Here is a 23,904-nt window from a genome sequence, read left to right on the forward strand (position 1 = left end):
AGTTGGAAGCTGAATAAAGACCAATCTGATGAGGATTCTCCAATGCCATCTTTATACGAGTGAATCAGGGGTGAAGCTCGGAACCTTCCACGAGGCAGCCCGAGCGGGATAGAGAGAGATCGGATCTGCAAACCTTAATATGAGAAGTGGAGTTTGAAGCTGAATAAAACCAATCTGATGAGGATTCTCCAATGCAAACAAAAGCTGCAGATAAATAAATACAAATAAAAAAAAAAAAAAAAAAAAAAAAAAAAAGAGGAGAAATTTTGTAGGGAGGATTTGGGTCAAACGATGAAGCCGGCCTAGTAATCTCGATCTGTGTGAGATTGGGGAAGTGATCGATCGGTCAAACTACTGTGGTCCCGAGCTACCAATGATAGGTCCCAATTTGGTCCAATTCCACCTTGGAACTGGAAACCGGACCGAAAGCACTAGTTCCCAAAATTGGGAACCGGGGACTAGAGCATTTGGTCCTAGGACCAGAACAGACAAACCATCAATTCCGAGCCAATCTAACGAAATTGGCTCTACTTTTTTGCACTAAAGAGTCATCGTCAATTCCGAGCCAATCCAACGAAATCGGCTCTACTTTTTTGTACTAAAGAGTCATGTGCCCATTTAGTGCTCTGGACCGGGCCGATCAATCCAATCAAGCTCTGGATCGGGCCGATCAATCCAATTCAAATTCGATTCTCGAGCGATTCAATAAAACTAACGCACATGTTTCCACGTGCAATGTATTCAAACTTCACTTGTGTGAATATTAATCACATCTCACACTTAACCTTAACCATGAAGGTCATGAACAATTTGGCTAAAGAACGAGCTTGGCTTAAGTTTTATAAACAATCTCTCTTCTACTCTTTGAATGTTTAGTCGATGTGGGATTCTTGGAGGCTTGAAATGCCTTGTGGGTTTAGCTTTAGTCCCACATCGAGTAAAAGATGACACCAACAAGTAGATTTTCTCTATAAATAAAAGAGTAACAAGAAGAATTTTAATAGTTTCTTAGCCACATGAGAAGTTGCTACCTCAATTGCAATTTTGGTTGCAAAAATGTTTATAATATGTTTTATATACTCTATGTATATAAATTATTTGTAAAAAAAAATTGTTCCGATCGGTCTGGTTTAGTACTATTCCCACCTTGGAATCGAGAAAATCAACCACCGGTTCCAAGATTAGGAATCGAGAACCAGACTGCCACCTAGAACCTAGAACCGGGCTGGTTTGGTCTGGTCCGAGTGGTTCCCAGTTCAGGCGGTTCTCGTTGCACACCCCTAACCAATGACTTTATGTCATGTTTATTGGGGATGCACATAATATTCATTTTATTTTGTTATTTTCAAGATAATTTTGGAACTTGATAAAATAATTTCATTTTTATATTTTTGAAACAAATTATTAGTTCAAAAATAGGTTTAGAATAGAAATGAAAAATGAAAATTTTATATTTTTCTATTTTCGAAATAAAAATGAGAAATAAAAAATTTTCTCATTACTCACTCACATTATTAAAATATAGTGAGAGAAAATTCAACTAAAAAAACCTACCAAAATTCTCAAATTAGACCCATTGCGCATCAACATTTAAATTTTTTTTTTATCACTAAAAAACTCAAATTATGGCCATCGCAATATCAACAACTTCAGTCACTATCTCGATCAAGACCATCATCCTACATGGCAAGTTACATGGACACCCAAAAACAAACAAAACTAATACGGCTCCGATATGACTTTAATGAATAAAAGCAACATAATAAGCGATGAGATAATATGTTGTTATCCGGCGTCTTCATTGTTTCTATTTCTTTTTTGCTTTTTTCATGGATGTCTATGTGAGTGGTAAAAGACCCTTAGGAATTGGTCCTCGTCCAACTCAAGAGCTCATTCACCAACCTATGGAGGCTCCTCTACAGTTCGAATTCGAGCTCGAGTGTATCTACTTATTGTGATTGGTTTGGCTTTATTCTAGGGTTTCATCTTGAGAGAGAGAGAGTGTGTGTGTGTGATGAACCCTAATGACTTCAGCAATCAAGACTACACCATTTATAGTTCAAGAGTGTCAAATTCCCTAGCGAAACATCACACTAATCACATTAGCATTCCATTGTCGAAATTCTAATGAAAACTTAGAATGAAACTGTGACAAAAGGTATTACAATGAATAAGTAATTCATATAATTTGGAATTTTTTATGTTGTTTTTCTCCTTTTTAAAATTTTCCCATCTTTCAAATTAGATGAATTTGGGAGATTTTTATATTAAAAGCGCATATGGAAACCAGTTTCTACTTTTGACTCGGTCAAAATCTGCATCAGAAAACCGGTAATTTGGCATCACTGGTTAAGTTAAAAGCCATGCCTGAGGCTTAAGCCTTCTCCTGAGCTTAACTTCCACGGCGCCCCCAACTGAGCAATTTCCATAAGCATTGTCCAGTTTTTTACACGATGGGCACTATAAATCGAGAAAATAACGACCATTCTTTTTTTCTTTTTTTCTTGGAGGGCAGGGGTTCAGAAAAATCATGACCATTTATTTTGTGAATTTTAATTACATACATGTTGATATTATTACATCCACTATTCAAATAAACCGTTTACCTTCAAATAAAGACGGTCTAATTGAATATTATTATATATCAAATAATATTAGTAGGAAGAACAAATATGACTGATAGTATCCCATGCTAGTACATCAATTATCACAACTCCAAAATTTTGTAGCTATTGAAAAGATTCACCCCACGAACATTCCTATTTATTTTACTGAGTGAGAAATTAGAAAATGAATGTAACTTAGATTTTTGGGGGAAAGAAACTATTAAGTAATAATTATTGTGATCTTTCCATCATTGGAGCTTATCATTGCAAGGATGCGGCAACCTGCAAGCTCTCTTATTACTTTAGAAAAGACATTTCTCATGAATATTTAGGATTGGAGCTCACCTACCAAGCATTGCATAAGTATGCTTAATTAAAATGCAGAAAAGCTAAAACTTTTGCAGATTAAATCAATATCGCACTCCGTTTATAATTCATTGGTCTACATGGAACAGTTTATTGACAGACTGAATTGCACCAGAATTCGAAGATATCTATAATAACTAGTTTAATCACATACTTGAACTCTCTTATATATAAACCAACAATTGACCCATCCAAAATACTTCAAAGAAAGAGAAAACGGAGATGTAAGATACAATGCCCGTATGCCAGAAAGTAACCTAGAATTTCATTTGCCCTTAAGTTGACTTGAAGAAAGAAACAACTTCAGCATGAGCGCAACTTTGATTGCATCATAGTCTGAAACGCACCTCCACGAGCCCCTCCTTGGCTACTCAAGTTCTTAAAAGAGCTAGACAGCTTTTGGCATTATAGGAGACTAGTAAACAGCAGAGCCATCAAGAGGACAGCACAAACCATACGTGACAATGCTGCAGCCATACCCATTGTCAGCTTCGAGCTGCAATATTACTGGCACAACTTGTGAGATATAGGATAGGCAAATCATGACACATTATCAGCAAAATTCACAATGCCGTGTGGCATAGAAGCTGCAAACTGTATCTTCCTATCTCAAGAATCAGATAAATAGTAAAGCAAACATTCCAGACTCAAAATTGTTTGCAAGTAAAAAAAATACAAGCCCAAACACAGGAGCCGGAAATAAGTCCATTCTGAGCTACCCTATTACAAATCCTTGACCTGTTGACCCGGGAAGAATCCCTGTAATGTACAAGTCATGACAGAAAACAGTGTTTTTCAACTATCCTGAATGGGCACCCAACAGGAGGAGCCATAGATAATCCGACCTCTCCAACCTTGCGGCATCCAGTTGCCGTCTTCATCAAGCGCAAAGTCCTTGTGGTATGATTCTTTCATCTTACCCCTGAACAACTTCAGGAGCTCTTGGTCCAGAGGAAGCGCCTTAAACCCAGCCCTCATATGACGAACCTGCCATTGCTTGTACGTTTCCGGCCTCTCTACCCTTTCCAAACGTTCACATGCTATGACATTCATAATTTCCCGTCCATGGAAATCTCTTTTAAAAACCAACCTCACTCTGCTGTCGCCATTTAAAATAGCATCAAACATATCATACACTGTGGAAAGATGAAAAAGTGCCTATCGGAATCTTGTCGCAAAAAAGGGTGCGTTATAGGAGCCGTTACTTATAGCATGAACAAAAATATCTGGTTTAATTTCCCCAATTAGATTTAACACGGCACCTCATGGATTATTGTCGTCAACTGTTTCATCAAAGAGATTCTGAAACCAATCTAAAGAATTCACAGCAACTGTCTCATCGCTTCGAATCTTGAGATCCTTAAGTTTGATGGATTCCCAATTCTTGGATGCTATGAAGTTGAATTCAAAAGGAACCCTAAAACGCTCACAATACTTTGTCAAACGGCGACCTGTCTCCTCTATTCTTTCTGCTGGGCGCAAACCAGCCTATGGAAGCTCTATGTCTGTGATGCGCAATTTACAGGGCCCTTCTGATTGAGAAGATAGCTTTTGTACGAGGATTGGCCATTGAAGCCTCGCCACCGCTGAGCTCATGCGTATATACTTCCCCATATTCAATGGCCGCCCGATAGGAAAAAGTCTCCCTCTCTCTCTCTCTCTCTCTCTCTCTCTCTCTCTCTCCCGTCAGCTGAGTTTGGCTGTTCACTCTCTCTTCCTTCTCAGTTGCCTGAAAAAGGCGAACTCAAACTCCTTCAGCCGTCGCCAGAGGAACCACCATCCATCTCACGACCAAATCCGGATTACAGCGAGGCCCCACGAATTCCGACCCCCGAGAAGCCTCGAAAGGACGAGCACGAAGATGTGCGAGATACCCAACCGGCGAAAGAACTGCCCGAAAGCTCTCGACAAAGTCCAAGAGTTTGCTTGGCCGAATCGACGAGATGACAGAGAGAGAGAGAGAGAGGGTGGATGAAGGTGTCGAAGGCGTGAGGAAAATGAAGAGAGAAATAGGAGAGAAAAAAAAAACAAAACAAAGAGAAAGTGAAAATGAAGAAGAAAAGGAAATCTGTCATTGAATGAAAATGCCCCTGACATGGATAAGATTTGGAGTTCGAATATTTATTTGAGACTAAGTTTTGACATTTTAAGTACTTATTTTAAATAATGTTCGTGCTCTTTTAAGAAAATGACTTTACTTTGAATTCTTATTTAAAATTTTCCCTCAATATAGTTACATGACTATTAAAATAATTTTTATACCAAACAGGACGGGATGAAAGACAAATTTAAATGCATAGCATTCTAAGGTATTTCACCACATAAGTGGGAAGAAAAAACATGGCAATTGTCTTCCCATCTTACACATCAATGACCACAACTCCAAAACTTTGTAGCTCTTGAAACTATGAGTTATAGATTCTATGCATAATAGATTATAAAATAAGGCTTACTTGTTTTTGGAAAAATGAATGATTTTAAAAAATATTTTCTTAAAATGATCACTTATATCACTTGGAATAATTATTCTATGAAGAATGTTTAGTTATTGAAAAAAAAAGTTATATCGAAATATTTTCATGGAAGATTAGAAAACAAAAAAAAAAATTGTTTATTCATTTTAGTGAGAAATATGAAGGATCATTTTGAGACAAATATTTTTCAAATTATTCATTTTTCATAAAATAAAAGGAAAATTCCAAATAAATATTTAAAGTGTCATTATTTTTCAAATAAAAGCCCGAAATGGCCATAGTTATTTCAGAAAAGAGCCTAACCTCGCCAATCATCGGTTAGCTAAATATTCCAACCAATCAAAGGCGTTTTTCATCCGATTACAATTTTAATTTTAAATTATTTTTTATTCTTTTCTTTCCTTTTTTTTTTACTTTTCTTCTTCTTTTTCTTTTTTCTTTTTCCGGCGAGGGCCAGAGGCTGCCGATGACGGCTCATCAACCCTTGCCAGTTGCTAATAAAGGCCAATGAGGGCTCAACCACCTTCATCAACTGCTAGTAAGGGCCAACCAGGGCCTACAAGCCCTCGGCACTAGCTGCTGGCAAGGGCCTACAAGCCCTCGCTTGGGGCCAGCAAGGGCAACCTCACCTAGGGCGAGGCCCTAGCAAGGGCAGACCTCGCTGATGGCCCATTATGATCTGAAATGAGGTAAACATCTTTCGGTCTCGTAGGAAATTAGCAGACAACAAAGCCATCAAGAGAACAACACAAATTATACCTGATAACGCTGCACCATGCCCATCATCATCTTCGAGCTGCCATGTTACTTCCAGAACTTGTGAGATATGGGATAGACAAATAACAGAGCATTAGCAGCAAATTCCCAATGGCGTGCGCATAGAAGCTGCAAATTGTATCTTCCTATCTCGAGAATTAGATAACTAGTAAGTAAACATTCCAGATTCAAAATTATTTGCAAGTAAAAGATACATCAACCAACAGAAGAGCCGGAAATAAGTTCGTGCTGAGCCACTTTAATACGAATCCTTGACCTGTCGACTTGGGAACAATCCCAGTAATCCACATGTCCATGACAGAAAACATTCTTTTTGGAGCATCCTAAGTAGGCACCCAACAGGAGGAGCCATAAAAAATCCGGCCTCTCCAACCTTGCAGCATCCAGTTGCCATCTTCATCGAGCACAAAATCCTTGTGGTACCATGCTTTCATCTTAGCCCTGAATAACTTCATGAAATCTTGGTCCAGTGGAAGCGCCTTAAACCCAGCCCTCAGATGACGGACCTGCCATTGCTTGTACGTTTCGGGCCTCTCCATTCTTCCCGAACCTTCACATGCTATGACATTCATGATTTCCCGTCCATAAAACTCTCTCTCAATGACCAACCTCTCTGTGTCGTCACAATCAACGGTAGCATCAAGCAAATCATACGCATCAGAGAGATGGAAAAGTGCCTCTCGGAATCTTGTCACAAAAAAGGCCGCAGTGTAGGAGACGCTACGTACAGCATGAACAAAAATATCCGGTTTAATTTGCCGAATTAGATTCAACACAGCATCACGTGGATTGTTGTCCTCAACTGTCCCATCAAGGAGATTCTTAAACCGAACTAAACAATTCACAGCAACTGTCTCATTGCTTTGAATCTTGAGATCCGCAACTTTGATTAATTCCCAATCCCTTGATGCTATGAAATTGAATTCAAAAGCTACATCAAAACGCTCACAATACTTTTTCAAACGGCAACCTGTCTCCTCTATTCTTTCTGCAGGGTGAAACCAGCCTGTGGAAGCTCTATTCCTGTGATGCGCAATTTACAGGGCCCTTCTGGTCGAGAAGAGAGCTTCTGTATGAGGTTTGGCCATTGAAAACCAAATGCAATGCCAAAATCTATTATGTGAAGGGTAGTGGCTTTCTCTGCAAATTTCAAAATCATGTAATTTGCAAAGAACGTGGAGAACTGAACAAATGGGCACGTTGAAATGTTAAGGTGATAATATTTCAAAAAATCGGCTGCTGAAATTGTCCTGGCAAGAATAGTAGAAAAAAAGTCATTCGTCCGAATGCTGTTGCCCACCAATCGTGCCTCCAGCCCGTTGCCAAAGTAATGGGCCAATCTTTGAGAGGCATCCCCAAATGGAGAAGAGTCCTCTCTAATCTGCTTCAACAATTCATTAGCACTCCTGAAATCACTAGTAGAGATAGCTTGTGCGCAGAGAATCAGAAGAGCTCTCAAGTCAACAGTATTCTTGCTTTTCTGCTTCTTTCCACGGCCCCTACCTCTATTGGAACCACGCTTGTTCCTTGGTGGCCGTATGTCTTTTGTCACCCTTGTCTCCACAGATTTGTCGCCAGAACACATACTCGGACCATTTTCAGTGCTGAGCAACACCTTATCGAACAAATCTGAAAGCTCACTCTCTTCTGTGTACAAAGCTGTTTGCTTATTCGCCCTGCCTTCCTCAAAAGCATCCTCCTCCCTCTCGTGATTCTTTAATCCCTTGAATCCATTAGATGAGCTCTTCATGTGGATCTCCTCCTCGATGGGCGTTCTTGGGGTTCCTTTCTTTGTTTCAGAGGACGGTTTGCTGTCCTCTGGATTAATTGCTAATTGATTGTTGGTAAGAAGGAATTTGCTGGCCTCCTCTAATCCATTCTTGAACTGAATCGTAGACTCTCCAGTGCTGAGAATGCTCTTGAGAAGTAGCCCATGCAAAGATTCCTCGGACCCATCATCATAATTGGTGATGCTGCTTGAAGAATTGGCCAAGAACTGCAAATTGGAATCCACATTCCACAGGAAGTTTTGGTCAGGATTTTTCAGCACAGCATGGCTATGTTCCCCGATTGTGTACAGAATATCAGCATCGGCCAGGTCACTAGAGCTAAGAGTAACGTTTGTAGCATCACGGCTTCTGTGAGCACTGCTACTTCCAGAAAGGTTGCTAGCTGGGCTCTCGATATATTGGCTTAACTCAACCTGTGAGGGGCTCTTATCAGACTGTTCCAAATTCTGCTGACCAAGGGCATCATACAATGATTTTTCAGTATTTTGCAGAGCAACCTGATCGGCGAATACCCACGGTTGTTCCTCCATGTTCTCTTCCATAAGCATCTGATTTATGTACTTTAGAACGGGATCCAATGAGTCACTGTCCCCCGAGGGGGAGAGAGAATCTCTCTCTGGACTCTGGCCCTTACTCAAGCTCCTAGATGGACCAAATGAGCCTCCATCTAGGCTCATGCTTGTCGAGGGAAAGATCAAATCTCCATTATCGAGGTCGACCGGTTTCGATGGGAGATTGGTTGCAGGGTCTACTTTATTTGAAACAAAAGCAATATCCGAGGATTTAAGGTCTAGAAAAGGGTCATCCAAAAGGAAATCATTTGCAAGACCCAGGTGCTGATATGGATCAGGTGAAAAGGCATGGCTGTCTATTGGAAGATCATCGACATTGCCACAATTGGTGCAATGAAAGAACAAAGTATCCATATTCATCTTGTCACACCCCAAATCCTACATAGATAGGGGTGACACAGCCTTCCTTTCACTCAAAAGACATAGTCTCAAACTATATCCAAAGTCCACTTCCAAAAGTCTCCCAACAAAATTGCTCACGCTCAATTGTCCACTTATCGAGAAACCTAAGAAGATTTGAAAATAGAGGAATGAGCAACTACAAGATTAGTGAGTAGTACACATCTTCTAAGCATATCTAGCAATCACTATGCACTTTACGAAGTAATATTACAACTCATTTATCTCAATTTTAGTATATAAAACGCATACAAAATATAAATGAGTTATATCACTTTAACATAATCATATACATATCTTAAAATGCTTGTTAAATCAGTAATATTATAACAAATGTCAATGATTCAATCCATTGATCAATCTTATCAATAAATATATCAATAGTCCATTTCATTGGTTAATCTTATATCACACATCAAAAGTCTATTCTATTGATTCATCTTATATAAAACCACATCTCGATGTTCCATCTATCGTCCTATCGTCCAATCTTTTGCTAATTATCAAATTATAGTCCTGGCACAATACCTTATGACAAGGTGACCAAGATTCTCTAATGGCAAGGTCTCCACTATAAAGCCAACGGCTTGACCCAAAAGGATATCTTAAACCTAGTATGCATACTCATATGCCCTTCAATGGGCTCACAATGATAATAAGCTTAGATTACCATCCTCTAGTACTAGAAATCCAATCTAGAAATCAATCTCATCAACTATGCAAATAACTTTTCACAATATAAATATCCGCTATTTCTCATCCATTTCTCAAATCACATATAGAACTTTCCATAAACCAGTCGCAAAGCAATTACATATATGTAAACTGTCACGACACATTTTATAATATGTTTCTCAAACCGTTCTCAAATAATCAACAGCTACTGAATATTCAATCCCGCTTAATACAACAAAAATGCTATTCGCAATTCAATATGTTTCTCAAACCGTTCTCAAATAATCAACAGCTACTGAATATTCAATCCCGCTTAATACAACAAAAATGCTATTCGCAATTCAATATATGTATATATATACTTCAATGCATGGTTTTACAAAACCAAAGAAAATACCGTATCAATCACCTTGTTACCTACAACCAAACAATAAACGATACACGTATTGTTGAATTCGCGACCCTATCAAATAATCGAGGAATAGTGTTAAAATCAAATAAAACTCTACCTCAATTATAAAACAACTAAACTGCACCTTAATGCTAATAAAATGACTCCTACGCGTTAACAAACTGTTCACCAAAGTGATTACTCAAACTCAAACTCAACTCAAAACTTATTCAAACCCTAAAATCTCGCTCCAACAAAACCGTTGCGCCAAAATGACTCCCGTCAAAACCCACGGTTCTACCATGCCATACCACACCATAAATCCTCATTTCCAAGAAATTCCGAAGCTCCACAACTCAAAAATCGGACATCATGGCTCAATTTTCCCAAAATTCTAAATTTGAGCCCTAATCCCGAAGACTACTCTGATCAGACGAACGGAAAGCACGAATACTCACCGAGCGTTGTTATAGTAAGGTCAAGACCCCCTTTCCTTTCTTCTTTCTCCCCTTTTTCCTTCTTCTTTCTCCCCTTTTTCTTTACTGCGCGAGCGCCCACACCGCAACACCCCCCCAAAAAAAGCACCTTTCTTTTTGACTTTTCAGCCCATTTTCCCTCTTTCTAATTTAATTATTTTCCATGTGTCCCACCACTTCTTTTGGCGTTGGTCAAAGGGGCCAAGTATTACACATCTACTCTTCAAACCCTACGCCAGTATACTTACGCCCCAGAACATCGACCAACTAAAGTAAAAGGCACTCGGCCGGCAACAAAACAACTCCCTCATCGACAACTTTCTTTCTGTTCTTCGCTCACTCAAACTACGTCGACTAAAGTCCAGGAATAAAAGATCACGCGCAGGGAGGAAAGTGGAGTACTTCGAAGGGAAAGGACATCGCAGGAAGCAAACATGGACATGCTCCCACCTAAGCGGATGGATAGAGAAGACACAATAGAAAAAGGGAAAGAGAGATCGGATCTGCACACCTTAAAACTGAGAAGTGGAGTTGGAAGCTGAATAAAAGACCAATCTGATGAGGATTCTCCAATGCCATCTTTATACGAGTGAATCAGGGGTGAAGTTCGGAACCTTCCACGAGGCGGCCCGAGCGGGATAGAGAGATCGGATCTGCAAACCTCAAAATGAGAAGTGGAGTTGGAAGCTGAATAAAAACCAATCTGATGAGGATTCTCCAATGCCATCTTCGAGCGAAACAAAGCTGCAGATAAATAAATACAAATAGAAAAATAAGAATTAAAAAAAAAAAAAAAAAAAAAAAAAAAACAAAAGAGGAGAAATTTTGTAGGGAGGATTTGGGTCAGACGATGAAGCCGGGCCAGTAATCTCGATCTATGTGCAATCGGGGAAGTAGTGATCGATCGGTCAAACTACTGTGGGTCCCACTTTGGCAAGCTACCAATGATAGGGGTGATCAGTTCTGATATGGTTCGGTTCCACATTGGAACGGGAACCTAACCAGGAGCACCGTTCCCAAAATTGGGAACTGGGGACCAAACCGTTTGGTCCCCAATCCGGTCTGGTCTAACAAAATCAACTCTACTTTTTTGCTCTAAAGATTGATCGTGCTTCGAACCGGGCCAATCAATCTAATTTGATTCTCCGGCGATTCAATAAAACTAATCACGCATGTTTTCACGTGCAATATATTCAAACTTCACTTTTGTGAATATCAATCACATCTCACACTTAACCTTAACCACGAAGGTCATGAACAAATTAGCTAAAGAAAGAGCTTAGGTTTTATAAACAATCTCTCTCCTGCTCTTTAAATGTTTAGTCAATGTGAGACTCTTAGAGGCTTGAAATGCCTTGTGAGTCTCTTGGAGCCTTAGTCCCACATCGAGTAGAAGATGAAACTAACAAGTAGATTTTCTTTATAAATAAAATAGTAACAAGAAGAATTTTAATAGTCTATTGGCCATATAAGAAGTTGCTACCTCAATTGCAATTTTGGTTGCAAAAATGTTCATAATATGTTTTATATACTCTATGTATATAAATTATTTGTAAAAAAAAATTGTTTGTCCAGTCGGTCCGGTTCAGTACTATTCCCACCTTGGAACCTTCCCGGTTCCAAGATTAAAAATCGAGAAAACCGACCACCAGTTCCAAGATTAGGAATTGAGAACTAGACCGCCAATCATGGGAACCACCCAGAACCGGCCGGTTTGATCCGATCCGGGTGGTTCTCAGTTCGGGCGGTTCTCGTTGCACACCCTAAACCAATGACTTTATGTCATGTTTATTGGGGATGCACATAATATTCATTTTATTTTGTTATTTTCAAGATAAATTTGGAACTTGGTAAAATAATTTCATTTTTATATTTTTGAAACAAATTATGAGTTCAAAAATAGGTTTACAACATAAATGAAAAATGAAAATTTTATATTTTTCTATTTTCGAAATAAAAATGAGAAATAAAAAATTTTCTCATTACTCACTCACGTTATTAAATATAGTGAGAGAAAATTCAACTAAAAAAACCTACCAAAATTTTCAAATTAGACCCATTGCGCATCAACATTTAATTATTATTTTTTGTCACTAAAAAACTCAAATTATGGCCATCGCGATATCAACAACTTCAGTCACTATCTCGATCAAGCCATCATTAAAAATCCTACATGGCAAGTTACATGGACACCCAAAAACAAACAAAACTAATACGGCTCCGATATGACTTTAATGAATAAAAGCAACATAATAAGCGATGAGATAATCTGTTGTTATCCGGCGTCTTCATTGTTTCTATTTCTTTTTTGCTTTTTTCATGGATGTCTATGCGAGTGGTAAAAGACCCTTAGGAATTGGTCCTCGTCCAACTCAAGAGCTCATTCACCAACCTATGGAGGCTCCTCTACAGTTCGAATTCGAGCTCGAGTGCATCTACTTATTGTGATTGGTTTGGCTTTATTCTAGGGTTTCATCTTGAGAGAGAGAGAGTGTAATGAACCCTAATGACTTCAGCAATCAAGACAACACCATTTATAGTTCAAGAGTGTCAAATTCCCTAGCGAAACATCACACTAATCACATTAGCATTCCATTGTCGAAATTCTAATGAAAACTTAAAATGAAACTGTGACAAAAGGTATTACGATGAATACGTAATTCATATAATTTGGAACTTTTTATGTTGTTTTTCTCCTTTTTAAAATATCTTTCAAATTAGATGAATTTGGGAGATTTTTATATTAATATATGGAAACCAATTTCTACTTTTGACTCGGTCAAAATCTGCATCAGAAAACTGGTGATTTGGCATCACTGATTAAGTTAAAAGCCATGCCTGAGGCTTAAGCCTTCTCCTGAGCTTAACTTCCACGGTGCCCCCAACTGAGCAATTTCCGTAAGCATTGTCCAGTTTTTTACACAATGGGCACTATAAATCGAGAAAATAACGACCATTCTTTTTTTCTTTTTTTCTTGGGGGGGCAGGGGTTCAAAAAAATCATGACCATTTATTTTGTGAATTTTAATTACCCCATGTTGATATTTACATCAACTATTCAAATAAACCTTTTACCTTCGACCCAAAAAAAAAAAAATTTCACCAGAACAAGACGGTCTAATTGAATATTATTATATATCTAATAATATTAGTAGGAAGAACAAATATGACTGATAGAATCCCATGCTAGTATATCAATTATCACAACTCCAAAATTTTGTAGCTATTGAAAAGATTCACCCCACAAACATTCCTATTTATTTTACTGAGTGAGAAATTAGAAAATGAATGTAACTTAGATTTTTGGGGGAAAGAAACTATTAAGTAATCATTATTGTGATCTTTCCATCATTGGAGCTTATCATTGCAAGGATGCGGCAACGTGCAAGCTCTCTTAGTACTTTTAGAAAAGACATTTCTCATGAATATTTAGGATTGGAGCTCACCTGCCAAGCATTGCATAAGTATGCTTAATTAAAATGCAGAAAAGCTAAAACTTTTGCAGATTAAATCAATATCGCACTCCGTTTATAATTCCTTGGTCTACATGGAACAGTTTATTGACTGACTGAATTGCATGAGAATTCGAAGATATCTATAATAACTAGTTTAATCACATACTTGATCTCCCTTATATATAAACCAACAATTGACCCAGCCAAAATACTTCACAGAAAGAGAAAACGGAGATGTAAGATATAATGCCCGTATGCCAGAAAGTAACCAAGAATTTCATTTGCCCTTAAGTTGACTTGAAGAAAGAAACAACTTCAGCATAAGCGCAACTTTGATTGCATCATATTCTGAAACGCACCTCCACGAGCCCCTCCTTGGCTACTCAAGTTCTTAAAAGAGCTAGACAGCTTTTGGCATTATAGGAGACTAGTAAACAGCAGAGCCATCAAGAGGACAGCACAAACCATACGTGACAATGCTGCACCCATACCCATTGTCAGCTTCGAGCTGCAATATTACTGGCACAACTTGTGAGATATAGGATAGGCAAATCATGACACATTATCAGCAAAATTCACAATGCCGTGTCGCATAGAAGCTGCAAATTGTATCTTCCTATCTCAAGAATCAGATAAATAGTAAAGCAAACATTCCAGACTTAAAACTGTTCGCAAGTAAAAAAAATACATGCCCAAACACAGGAGCCGGAAATAAGTCCATTCTGAGCTACCCTATTATAAATCCTTGACCTGTTGACCCGGGAAGAATCCCTGTAATGTACAAGTCATGACAGAAAACAGTGTTTTTCAACTATCCTAAATGGGCACCCAACAGGAGGAGCCATAGATAATCCGACCTCTCCAACCTTGCAGCATCCAGTTGCCGTCTTCATCAAGCGCAAAGTCCTTGTGGTAGGATTCTTTCATCTTACCTCTGAACAACTTCAGGATATCTTGGTCCAGAGGAAGCGCCTTAAACCCAGCCCTCATATGACGAACCTGCCATTGCTTGTACGTTTCCGGCCTCTCTACCCTTTCCAAACCTTCACATGCTATGACATTCATAATTTCCCGTCCATGGAAATCTCTTTTAAAAACCAACGTCACTCTGCTAATGTCATTTAAAATAGCATCAAACATATCATACACTCTGGAAAGATGAAAAAGTGCCTATCGGAATCTTGTCGCAAAAAAGGGTGCGTTATAGGAGCCGTTACTTATAGCATGAACAAAAATATCTGGTTTAATTTCCCCATTAGATTTAACACGGCATCTCATGGATTGTTGTCGTCAACTGTTTCGTCAAAGAGATTCTGAAACCAGTCTAAAGAATTCACAGCAACTGTCTCATCGCTTCGAATCTTGAGATCCACAAGTTTGATGGATTCGCAATTCTTGGATGCTATGAAGTTGAATTCAAAAGGGACCCTAAAACGCTCACAATACTTTGTCAAACGGCGACCTGTCTCCTCTATTCTTTCTGCTGGGCGCAAACCAGCCTATGGAAGCTCTATGTCTGTGATGCGCAATTTACAGGGCCCTTCTGATTGAGAAGATAGCTTTTGCACGAGGATTGGCCATTGAAGCCTCCCCACCGCTGAGCTCATGAGTTTATACTTCCCCATATTCAATGGCCGCCCAATAGGAAAAAGTCTCTCTCTCCGAGATACCAACCGGCGACGAGATGACACGGAGAAACAGAGAGAGAGAGAGAGAGAGAGAGAGAGGGTGGATGAAGGTGTCGAAGGCGTGAGGAAAATGAAGAGAGAAATAGGAGGAAAAAAAAAAAGAAAACAAAGAGAAAGTGAAAATGAAGAAGAAAAAAAAAACTGTCATTGAATGAAAATGCCCCCGACATGGATAAGATTTGAAGTTCGAGTATTTATTTGGGACTAAGTTTTGGCATTTCAAGTCTTTATTTGAAATAATGTTCAATTTTGAGTTCTCTTTTAAGAAAATGACTCCACTTTGAATCCTTATTTAAAATTTTCCCTCAATATAATTACATCGACTATTAAAATAAATTTTTTACCAAACAAGACGAGATGAAAGATAAATTTAAATGCATAGCATTCTAAGGTATTTGACCACATTAGTGGGAAGAAAAAACATGGCAATTGTCTTCTCATCTTACACATCAATAACCACAACTCCAAAACTTTCTAGCTCTTGAAACTATGAGTTATAAATTCTATGCATAATAGATTATAAAATAAGGCTTTACTTGTTTTTGGAAAAATGAATGATTTTAAAAATATTTCCTTAAAATGATCACTTGTATCACTTGGAATAATTCTTCTATGAAGAATGTTTAGTTATTGAAAAAAAAATTATATCGAAATACTTTCACGGAAGGAAAAAAAAAATCTTTGTTTATTCATTTTAGTGAGAAATATGAAGGATCGTTTTGAGAGAAATATTTTTCAACTTATTCATTCTTCATAAAATAAAAGGAAAATTCGAAACAAAGATCTAAAGTGTGCTTATTTTCTCAAATAATGGCCTGAAATGGCCATGGTTGTTTCAAAAAAGAGCCTGACCTCGCCAATCATTGGTCAGCTAAATATTCCAACCCATCAAAGGCGTTTTTCATCCAATTACAATTTAAATTTAAATTATTTTTTCTTCTTTTCTTTCCTTTTTTCACTTTTTTTCTATTCTTTTTTTTTTCCTTTCTCCGGCGAGGGCCCAAGGCCGCCGATGAGGGCTCATTAACCCTCGCCAATTGCTAATAAAGGCCAGTTTGTGCTCAACCACCTTCACCGATTGCTGGTAAGGGCCAACCAAGGCCTACAATCCCTCGGCACTAGCGGCTGGCAAGGGCCTACAAGCCCTCGCTTGGGGCCGGCAAGGGCAGCCTCACCCAGCGCGAGGGACCTCGCCCTGGCGAGGGCAGACCTCGCTCATGGCCCATTATGTTCTGAAACGAGGTAAACAGCTTTCGGTCTCCTAGGAAATTAGTGGACAACAAAGCCATCAAGATAACAGCACAAATTAAACCTGATAATGCTGCACCATGCCCATCATCATCTTCGAGCTGCCATATTACTTCCAGAACTTGTGAGATATGGGATAGACAAATAACAGAGCACTAGCAGCAAATTCCCAATGGCATGCGCATGGAAGCTGCAAATTGTATCTTCCTATCTCGAGAATTAGATAAATAGTAAGTAAGCATTCCAGTTTCAAAACAATTTGCAAGTAAAAGATACATCAACCAACAGAGGAGCCGGAAATAAGTTCGTGCTCAGCCACTTTAATACGAATCCTTGACCTGTCGACTTGGTAAAAATCCCAGTAATCTACATGTCCATGACAGAAAACATTCTTTTTGGAACATCCTAAGTAGGCACCCAACAGGAGGAGCCATAAAAAATCCGGCCTCTCCAACCTTGCAGCATCCAGTTGCCATCTTCATCGAGCACAAAATCCTTGTGGTACCATGCTTTCATCTTAGCCCTGAATAACTTCATGAAATCTTGGTCCAGAGGAAGCGCCTTAAACCCAGCCCTCATATGACGGACCTGCCATTGCTTGTACGTTTCGGGCCTCTCAATTCTTTCCGAGCCTTCACATGCTATGACATTCATGATTTCCCGTCCATGGAACTCTCTCTCAATGACCAACCTCTCTCTGTTGTCACAATCAAGGGTAGCATCAAGCAAATCATACACATCAGAAAGATGGAAAAGTGCCTCTCGGAATCTTGTCACAAAAAAGGCCGCATTGTAGGAGACGCTACGTACAGCATGAACAAAAATATCCGGTTTAATTTGCCGGATTAGATTCAACACGGCATCACGTGGATTGTTGTCCTCAATTGTCTCATCAAGGAGATGCTTAAACCGAACTAAACAATTCACAGCAACTGTCTCATTGCTTTGAATCTTGAGATCCGCAACTTTGATTAATTCCCAATCCCTTGATGCTATGAAATTGAATTCAAAAGCTACATCAAAACGCTCACAATACTTTTTCAAACGGCAACCTGTCTCCTCTATTCTTTCTGCAGGGTGAAAACCAGCCTGTGGAAGCTCTATTCCTGTGATGCGCAATTTACAGGGCCCTTCTGGTCGAGAAGAGAGCTTCTGTATGAGGTTTGGCCATTGAAAACCAAATGCAATGCCAAAATCTATTATGTGAAGGGTAGTGGCTTTCTCTGCAAATTTCAAAATCATGTAATTTGCAAAGAACGTGGAGAACTGAGCAAATGGGCACGTTGAAATGTTAAGGTGGTAATATTTCAAAAAATCGGCTGCCGAGGTCGTCCTGGCAAGAATACTAGTAGAATAAAAGTCCTTCATCCGAATGTTGTTGCCCACCAATCGTGCCTCCAGCCCGTTGCCAAAGTAATGGGCCAATCTTTGAGAGGCATCCCCAAATGGAGAAGAGTCCTCTAATCTGCTTCAACAATTCATTAGCACTCCTGAAATCACTAGTAGAGATAGCTTGTGCGCAGAGAATCAGAAGAGCTCTCAAGTCAACAGTATTCTTGCTTTTCTGCTTCTTTCCACGGCCCCTACCTCTATTGGAACCACGCTTACTCCTCGGTGGCCGTATGTCTTTTGTCACCCCTGTCTCCACAGATTTGTCACCAAAACACATACTCGGACCATTTTCAGTGCTGAGCAACACCTTATCAAACAAATCTGAAAGCTCACTCTCTTCTGTGTACAAAGCTGTTTGCTTATTAGCCCTGCCTTCCTCAAAAGCATCCTCGTCCCTCTCGTGATTCTGTAATCCCTTGAATCCATTAGATGAGCTCTTCATGTTGATCTCCTCCTCGATGCCCGTTCTTGTGGTTCCTTTCTTTGTTTCAGAAGACAGTTTGCTGTCCTCTGGATCAATTGCTAATTGATTGTTGGTAAGAAGGAATTTGCTGGCCTCCTCTAATCCTTTCTTGAACTGAATCATAGACTCTCCAGCGCTGAAAAAGCTCTTGACAAGTAGCCCATGCAAAGATTCCTCGGACCCATCATCATAATTGGTGATGCTGCTTGAAGAATTGGCCAAGAACTGCGAATTGGAATCCACATTCCACAGGAAGTTTTGGTCAGGATTTTTCAGCATAGCATGGCTATGTTCCCCGATTGTGTACGGAATATCAGCATCGGCCAAGTCACTAGAGCTAAGAGTAACGTTTGTAGCATCATGGCTTCTGTGAGCACTGCTACTTCCAGAAAGGTTGCTAGCTGGGCTCTCGATATATTGGCTTAACTCAACCTGTGAGGCGCTCTTATCAGACTGTTTCAAATTCTGCTGACCAAGGGCATCATACAATGATTTTTCAGTATTTTGCAGAGCAACCTGATCGGCGAATACCCACGGTTGCTCCTCCATGTTCTCTTCCATAAGCATCTGAGTTACGTACTTTAGAACGGGATCCAATGAGTCACTGTCCCCCGAGGGTAAGCATCTGAGTTACGTACTTTAGAACGGGATCCAATGAGTCACTGTCCCCCGAGGGGGAGAGAGAATCTCTCTCTGGACTCCGGCCCTTACTCAAGCTCCTAGAGGGACCAAATGAGCCTCCATCTAGGCTCACGCTTGTCGAGGGAAAGATCAAATCTCCTTTATCGAGGTCAACCGGTTTCGATGGGAGATTGGTTACAGGGTCTACTTTATTCGAAACAAAAGCAATATCTGAGGATTTAAGGTCTAGAAGAGGGTCATCCAAAAGGAAATCATTTGCAAGTCCCAGGTGCTGATCTGGATTAAGTGAAAAGGCATGGCTGTCTATTGGAAGATCATCGACATTGCCACAATTGGTGCAACGAAAGAACAAAGTATCCATGGTCATCTTGTCACACCCCAAATCCTACATAGATGGGGTGACATGGCATTCCTTTCACTCGAAAGACACGGTCCCAAACCATATCCAAAATCCACTCCCAAAAGTCTCCCAACAAAATTGCTCACGCTCTATTGTCCACTAACCGAGAAACCTAAGAAAGTTTGAAAATAGAGGAATGAGCAACTTCAAGATTAGTGAGTAGTACACATCTTCTAAGCAGATCTAGCAATCACTATGCACTTTACAAAGTAATATTAAAACTCATTTATCTCAATTTCAATATATAAAACGCATACGAAATATAAATGAGTTATATCACTTTAACATAATCATATACATATCTGAAAATGCTTGTTATATCAATAATATTATAACAAACATCAATGATTCAATCCATTGTTCAATCTCATTAATAAATATATTAATAATCTATTTCATTGGTTAATCTTATATCACACATCAATAGTCTATTCTATTAATTCATTTTATATAAAACCACATCTTGATGTTCCATCTATCGTCCAACTTTTGCTAAATATCAAACTATGGTCCTGGCACAATACCTTGTGATAAGGCGACCAAGATTCCCTCTTGGCAAGGTCTTCACCTACAAAGCCAGCGACTTGACCGATATCCTAAACCTAGTATGAATACTCATATGCCCCTCAATGGGCTCACAATGATAATAAGCATAAACAACCATCCTCTAGTACTAGAAATCCAATCTAGAAATCAATCTCATCAACTAAGCAAATAACTTTTCACAATATAAATATCCGTTACTTCTCATCCATTTCTCAAATCACATATAGAACTTTCCATAAACCAGTCGCAAAGCAATTACATATATGTAAATTGTCACGACACATTTCATAATATGTTTATCAAATCGTTCTCAAATAATCAAGAGCTACTGAATGTTCAATCCCACTTAATCCAACAAAAATGTTATTCTCAATTCAATATATGTATATATATACTTCAAGGCATGGTTTTACAAAACCAAAGAAAATACAGTATCAATCACCCCGTTACCTACGACAAAACAATAAACGATACAAGTATCGTTGAACTCGCGGCCCTATCAAATAATCGAGGAATAGTATTAAAATCAAATAAAACTCTACCTCAATTATAAAACAACTAAACTACACCTTAATGCTAATAAAACAACTCCTATGCGTTAACAAACTACTCACCAAAGCGATAACTCAAACTTAAACTCAACTCAAAACTTGCTCAAACCCTAAAATCTCACTCCGACAAAACCGTTGCGCCAAAACAACTCCAATCAAAACCCGCGGTTCTACCATGCCTTACCACACCATAAATCCTCATTTCCAAGAAATTCCGAAGTTCCACAACTCAAAAATAGGACATCAAGACTCAATTTTCCCAAATTTCTGAATTTGAGCCCGAATCCGAAGACTACTCTGATCAGACGAACGAAAAACAGGAATACTCACCGAGCGATATTATATATAGTCAAATCAAGACCCCCTTTCCTTTGTCCTTCTACTTTCTTTTCCTTCTTCTTTATTCCCTTTTGTCTTTATTGCGCGAAACACACCCCCAACACGCCCCTAAAAGCACCTTTTCTCTTTGACTCTTCAGCCCATTTTCCCTTTTTCTAATTTAATTATTTTCCATGGGTCCCGCCACTTCTTTTGGCGTTGGTCAAAGGGGCCAAGTATTGCACATCTACTCTTCAAACCCTACGCCAGTATACTTACGCCCCCAGAACATCGACCAACTAAAGTAAAAGGCACTCGGCCGGCAACAAAACAACTCCCTCATCGATAACTTTCTTTCTGTTCTTCGCTCACTCAAACAACGTCGACTAAAGTCCAGGAATAAAAGACCACGCGCAGGGAGGAAAGTGGAGTACTTCGAAGGAAAGGACAGCGCAGGAAGCAAACATGGACATGCTCCCACCTAAGCGGATGGATAGAGAATACAAAATATAAAAAGGGAAAGAGAGATCGGATCTGCAAACCTTAAAACTGAGAAGTGGAGTTGGAAGCTGAATAAAAGACCAATCTGATGAGGATTCTCCAATGCCATCTTTATACGAGTGAATCAGGGGTGAAGTTCGGAACCTTCCACGAGGCGGCCCGAGCGGGATAGAGAGATCGGATCTGCAAACCTCAAAATGAGAAGTGGAGTTGGAAGCTGAATAAAAACCAATCTGATGAGGATTCTCCAATGCCATCTTCGAGCGAAACAAAAGCTGCAGATAAATTGATACAAATAGAAAAACAAGTAAAAAAATAAAAAATAAAAGAGGAGAAATTCTGTAGGGAGGATTTGGGTCAGACGAGGAAGCCGGCCCGGTAATCTCGATCTGTGTGTGATTGGTGAAGTGATCGATCGGTCAAACTACTATGGGTCCCGCTTTGGCAAGCTACCAATGACTTTAAGTCGTGTTTACTGGGGACGCACATTATATTCATTTTATTTTTTTATTTTCAAGATAAATTTGGAACTTGCTAAAATAACTTCACTTTTATATTTTTGAAACAAATTATTAGTTCAAAAATAGGTTTAGAATATAAATGAAAAGTGAAAATTTTATATTTTTCTATTTTCGAAATAAAAATGATAAATAAAGACCCTTAGGAATTGGTCCTCGTCCAACTCAAGAGCTCATTCACCAACCTATGGAGGCTCCTCTCTGGTTGAAATTCGAGCTCGGGTGTATCTACTTATTGTGATTGGTTTGGCTTGGTTTGGCTTCATTCTAGGGTTTCATCTTGAGAGAGAGAGTGTGTGTGTGTGTGATGAACCCTAATGACTTCAGCAATCAAGACAACATCATTTCTAGTTCAAGAGAGTCAAACCCCCTCACACTAATCATGTTAGCCTTTCGTTGTCAAAATTCTAATGAAAACATAAAATGGAACTGTGACAAAAGGTATTACGATGAATTATAATTTGGAATTTTTATGTTGTTTTTCTCCTTTTTAAAATTCTTCCACCTTCCAAATTCGATGAATTTGGGAGATTTTTATATTAAAAGCGCATATGAAAAACAGTTTCTACTTTTGACTTGGTCAAAATCTGCATCAGAAAACCGGTGATTTGGCATCACTGGTTAAGTTAAAAGCGCAGCCTGAGGCTTAAGCCTTCTCCGGAGCTTAACTTCCAAGCATTGTCCAGTTTTTTACACGATGGGCCCTATAAATCGAGAAAATAATGACCATCCTTTTTTTTGGGGGGGGCAGAAAAATCATGACCATTTATTTTGTAAATTTTAATCACATACATGTTAATATTATCACATCAACTATTCAACTAAATCTTTTACCTTTGACCAAAAAAAAAAAAAAAAAACCCTTTCATGAGAACAAGACGGTCTAATTGAATATTATTATACGATATCTAATAATATTAGTAGGAAGAACAAATATGACTGATAATATCCCATGCTAGTACATCAATTATCACAACTCCAAAATTTTGTCGCTATTGAAACTGTGCAACATAGATTCACCGCACAAACATTTCTATTTATTTTACTGAGAGAGAAATTAGAAAATGAATGTAACTTAGATTTTTGGGGGAAAGAAACTATTAAGTAATCATTATTGTGATCTTTCCATCATTGGAGCTTATCATTGCAAGGATGCGGCAACATGCAAGCTCTCTTAGTACTTTAGAAAAGACATTTCTCATGAATATTTATTATTGGAGCTCACCTGCCAAGCATTGCATAATTATGCTTAATTAAAATGCAGAAAAGCTAAAACTTTTGCAGATTAAATCAATCTCGCACTCCGTTTATCAGTCCTTGGTGTAAATGGAACAGTTTATCGACAGACTGAATTACATGAGAATTCGAAAATATCTATAATAACTAGTTTAATCACACACTTGATCTCCCTTATATATAAACCAACAATTGACCCATCCAAAGTACTTCACGGAAAGAGAAAACGGAGATGTAAGATATAATGCCTGTATGCCAGAAAGTAATCTAGAATTTCATTTGCCCTTAAGTTGACTTGAAGACAGAAACAACTTCAGCATGAGCGCAACTTTGTCTGAATCATATTCTGAAACGCACCTCCACGAGCCCCTCCTTGGCTACTCAAGTTCTTAAAAGAGCTAGACAGCTTTCGGCATTATA

The 23,904-nt window shown here is 38.9% G+C and overlaps 2 protein-coding genes across 2 annotated transcripts; both read right to left on the bottom strand.

Moving 5' to 3' along the window:
- Positions 1 to 6,376: 6,376 nt before the first annotated feature.
- On the bottom strand, positions 6,377 to 10,576 carry LOC104432720 (scarecrow-like protein 34). The gene is given in 3 exon segments (XM_010045231.3): positions 6,377 to 7,220; positions 7,223 to 9,091; positions 10,509 to 10,576. Coding segments are annotated over 2 exon segments (2,397 nt in total). The 5' UTR covers positions 8,946 to 9,091; positions 10,509 to 10,576; the 3' UTR covers positions 6,377 to 6,546.
- Positions 10,577 to 17,129: 6,553 nt separating this feature from the next.
- LOC104432721 (scarecrow-like protein 14) lies at positions 17,130 to 19,378 on the bottom strand. Its single transcript, XM_010045232.3, is given in 2 exon segments — positions 17,130 to 18,376; positions 18,378 to 19,378. Coding segments are annotated over 2 exon segments (2,016 nt in total). The 5' UTR covers positions 19,340 to 19,378; the 3' UTR covers positions 17,130 to 17,322.
- Positions 19,379 to 23,904: the final 4,526 nt, after the last annotated feature.

The sequence above is a fragment of the Eucalyptus grandis genome, chromosome 2, assembly GCF_016545825.1.
Source record: "Eucalyptus grandis isolate ANBG69807.140 chromosome 2, ASM1654582v1, whole genome shotgun sequence".
In the NCBI taxonomy this organism is placed as follows: Eukaryota; Viridiplantae; Streptophyta; class Magnoliopsida; order Myrtales; family Myrtaceae; genus Eucalyptus; species Eucalyptus grandis.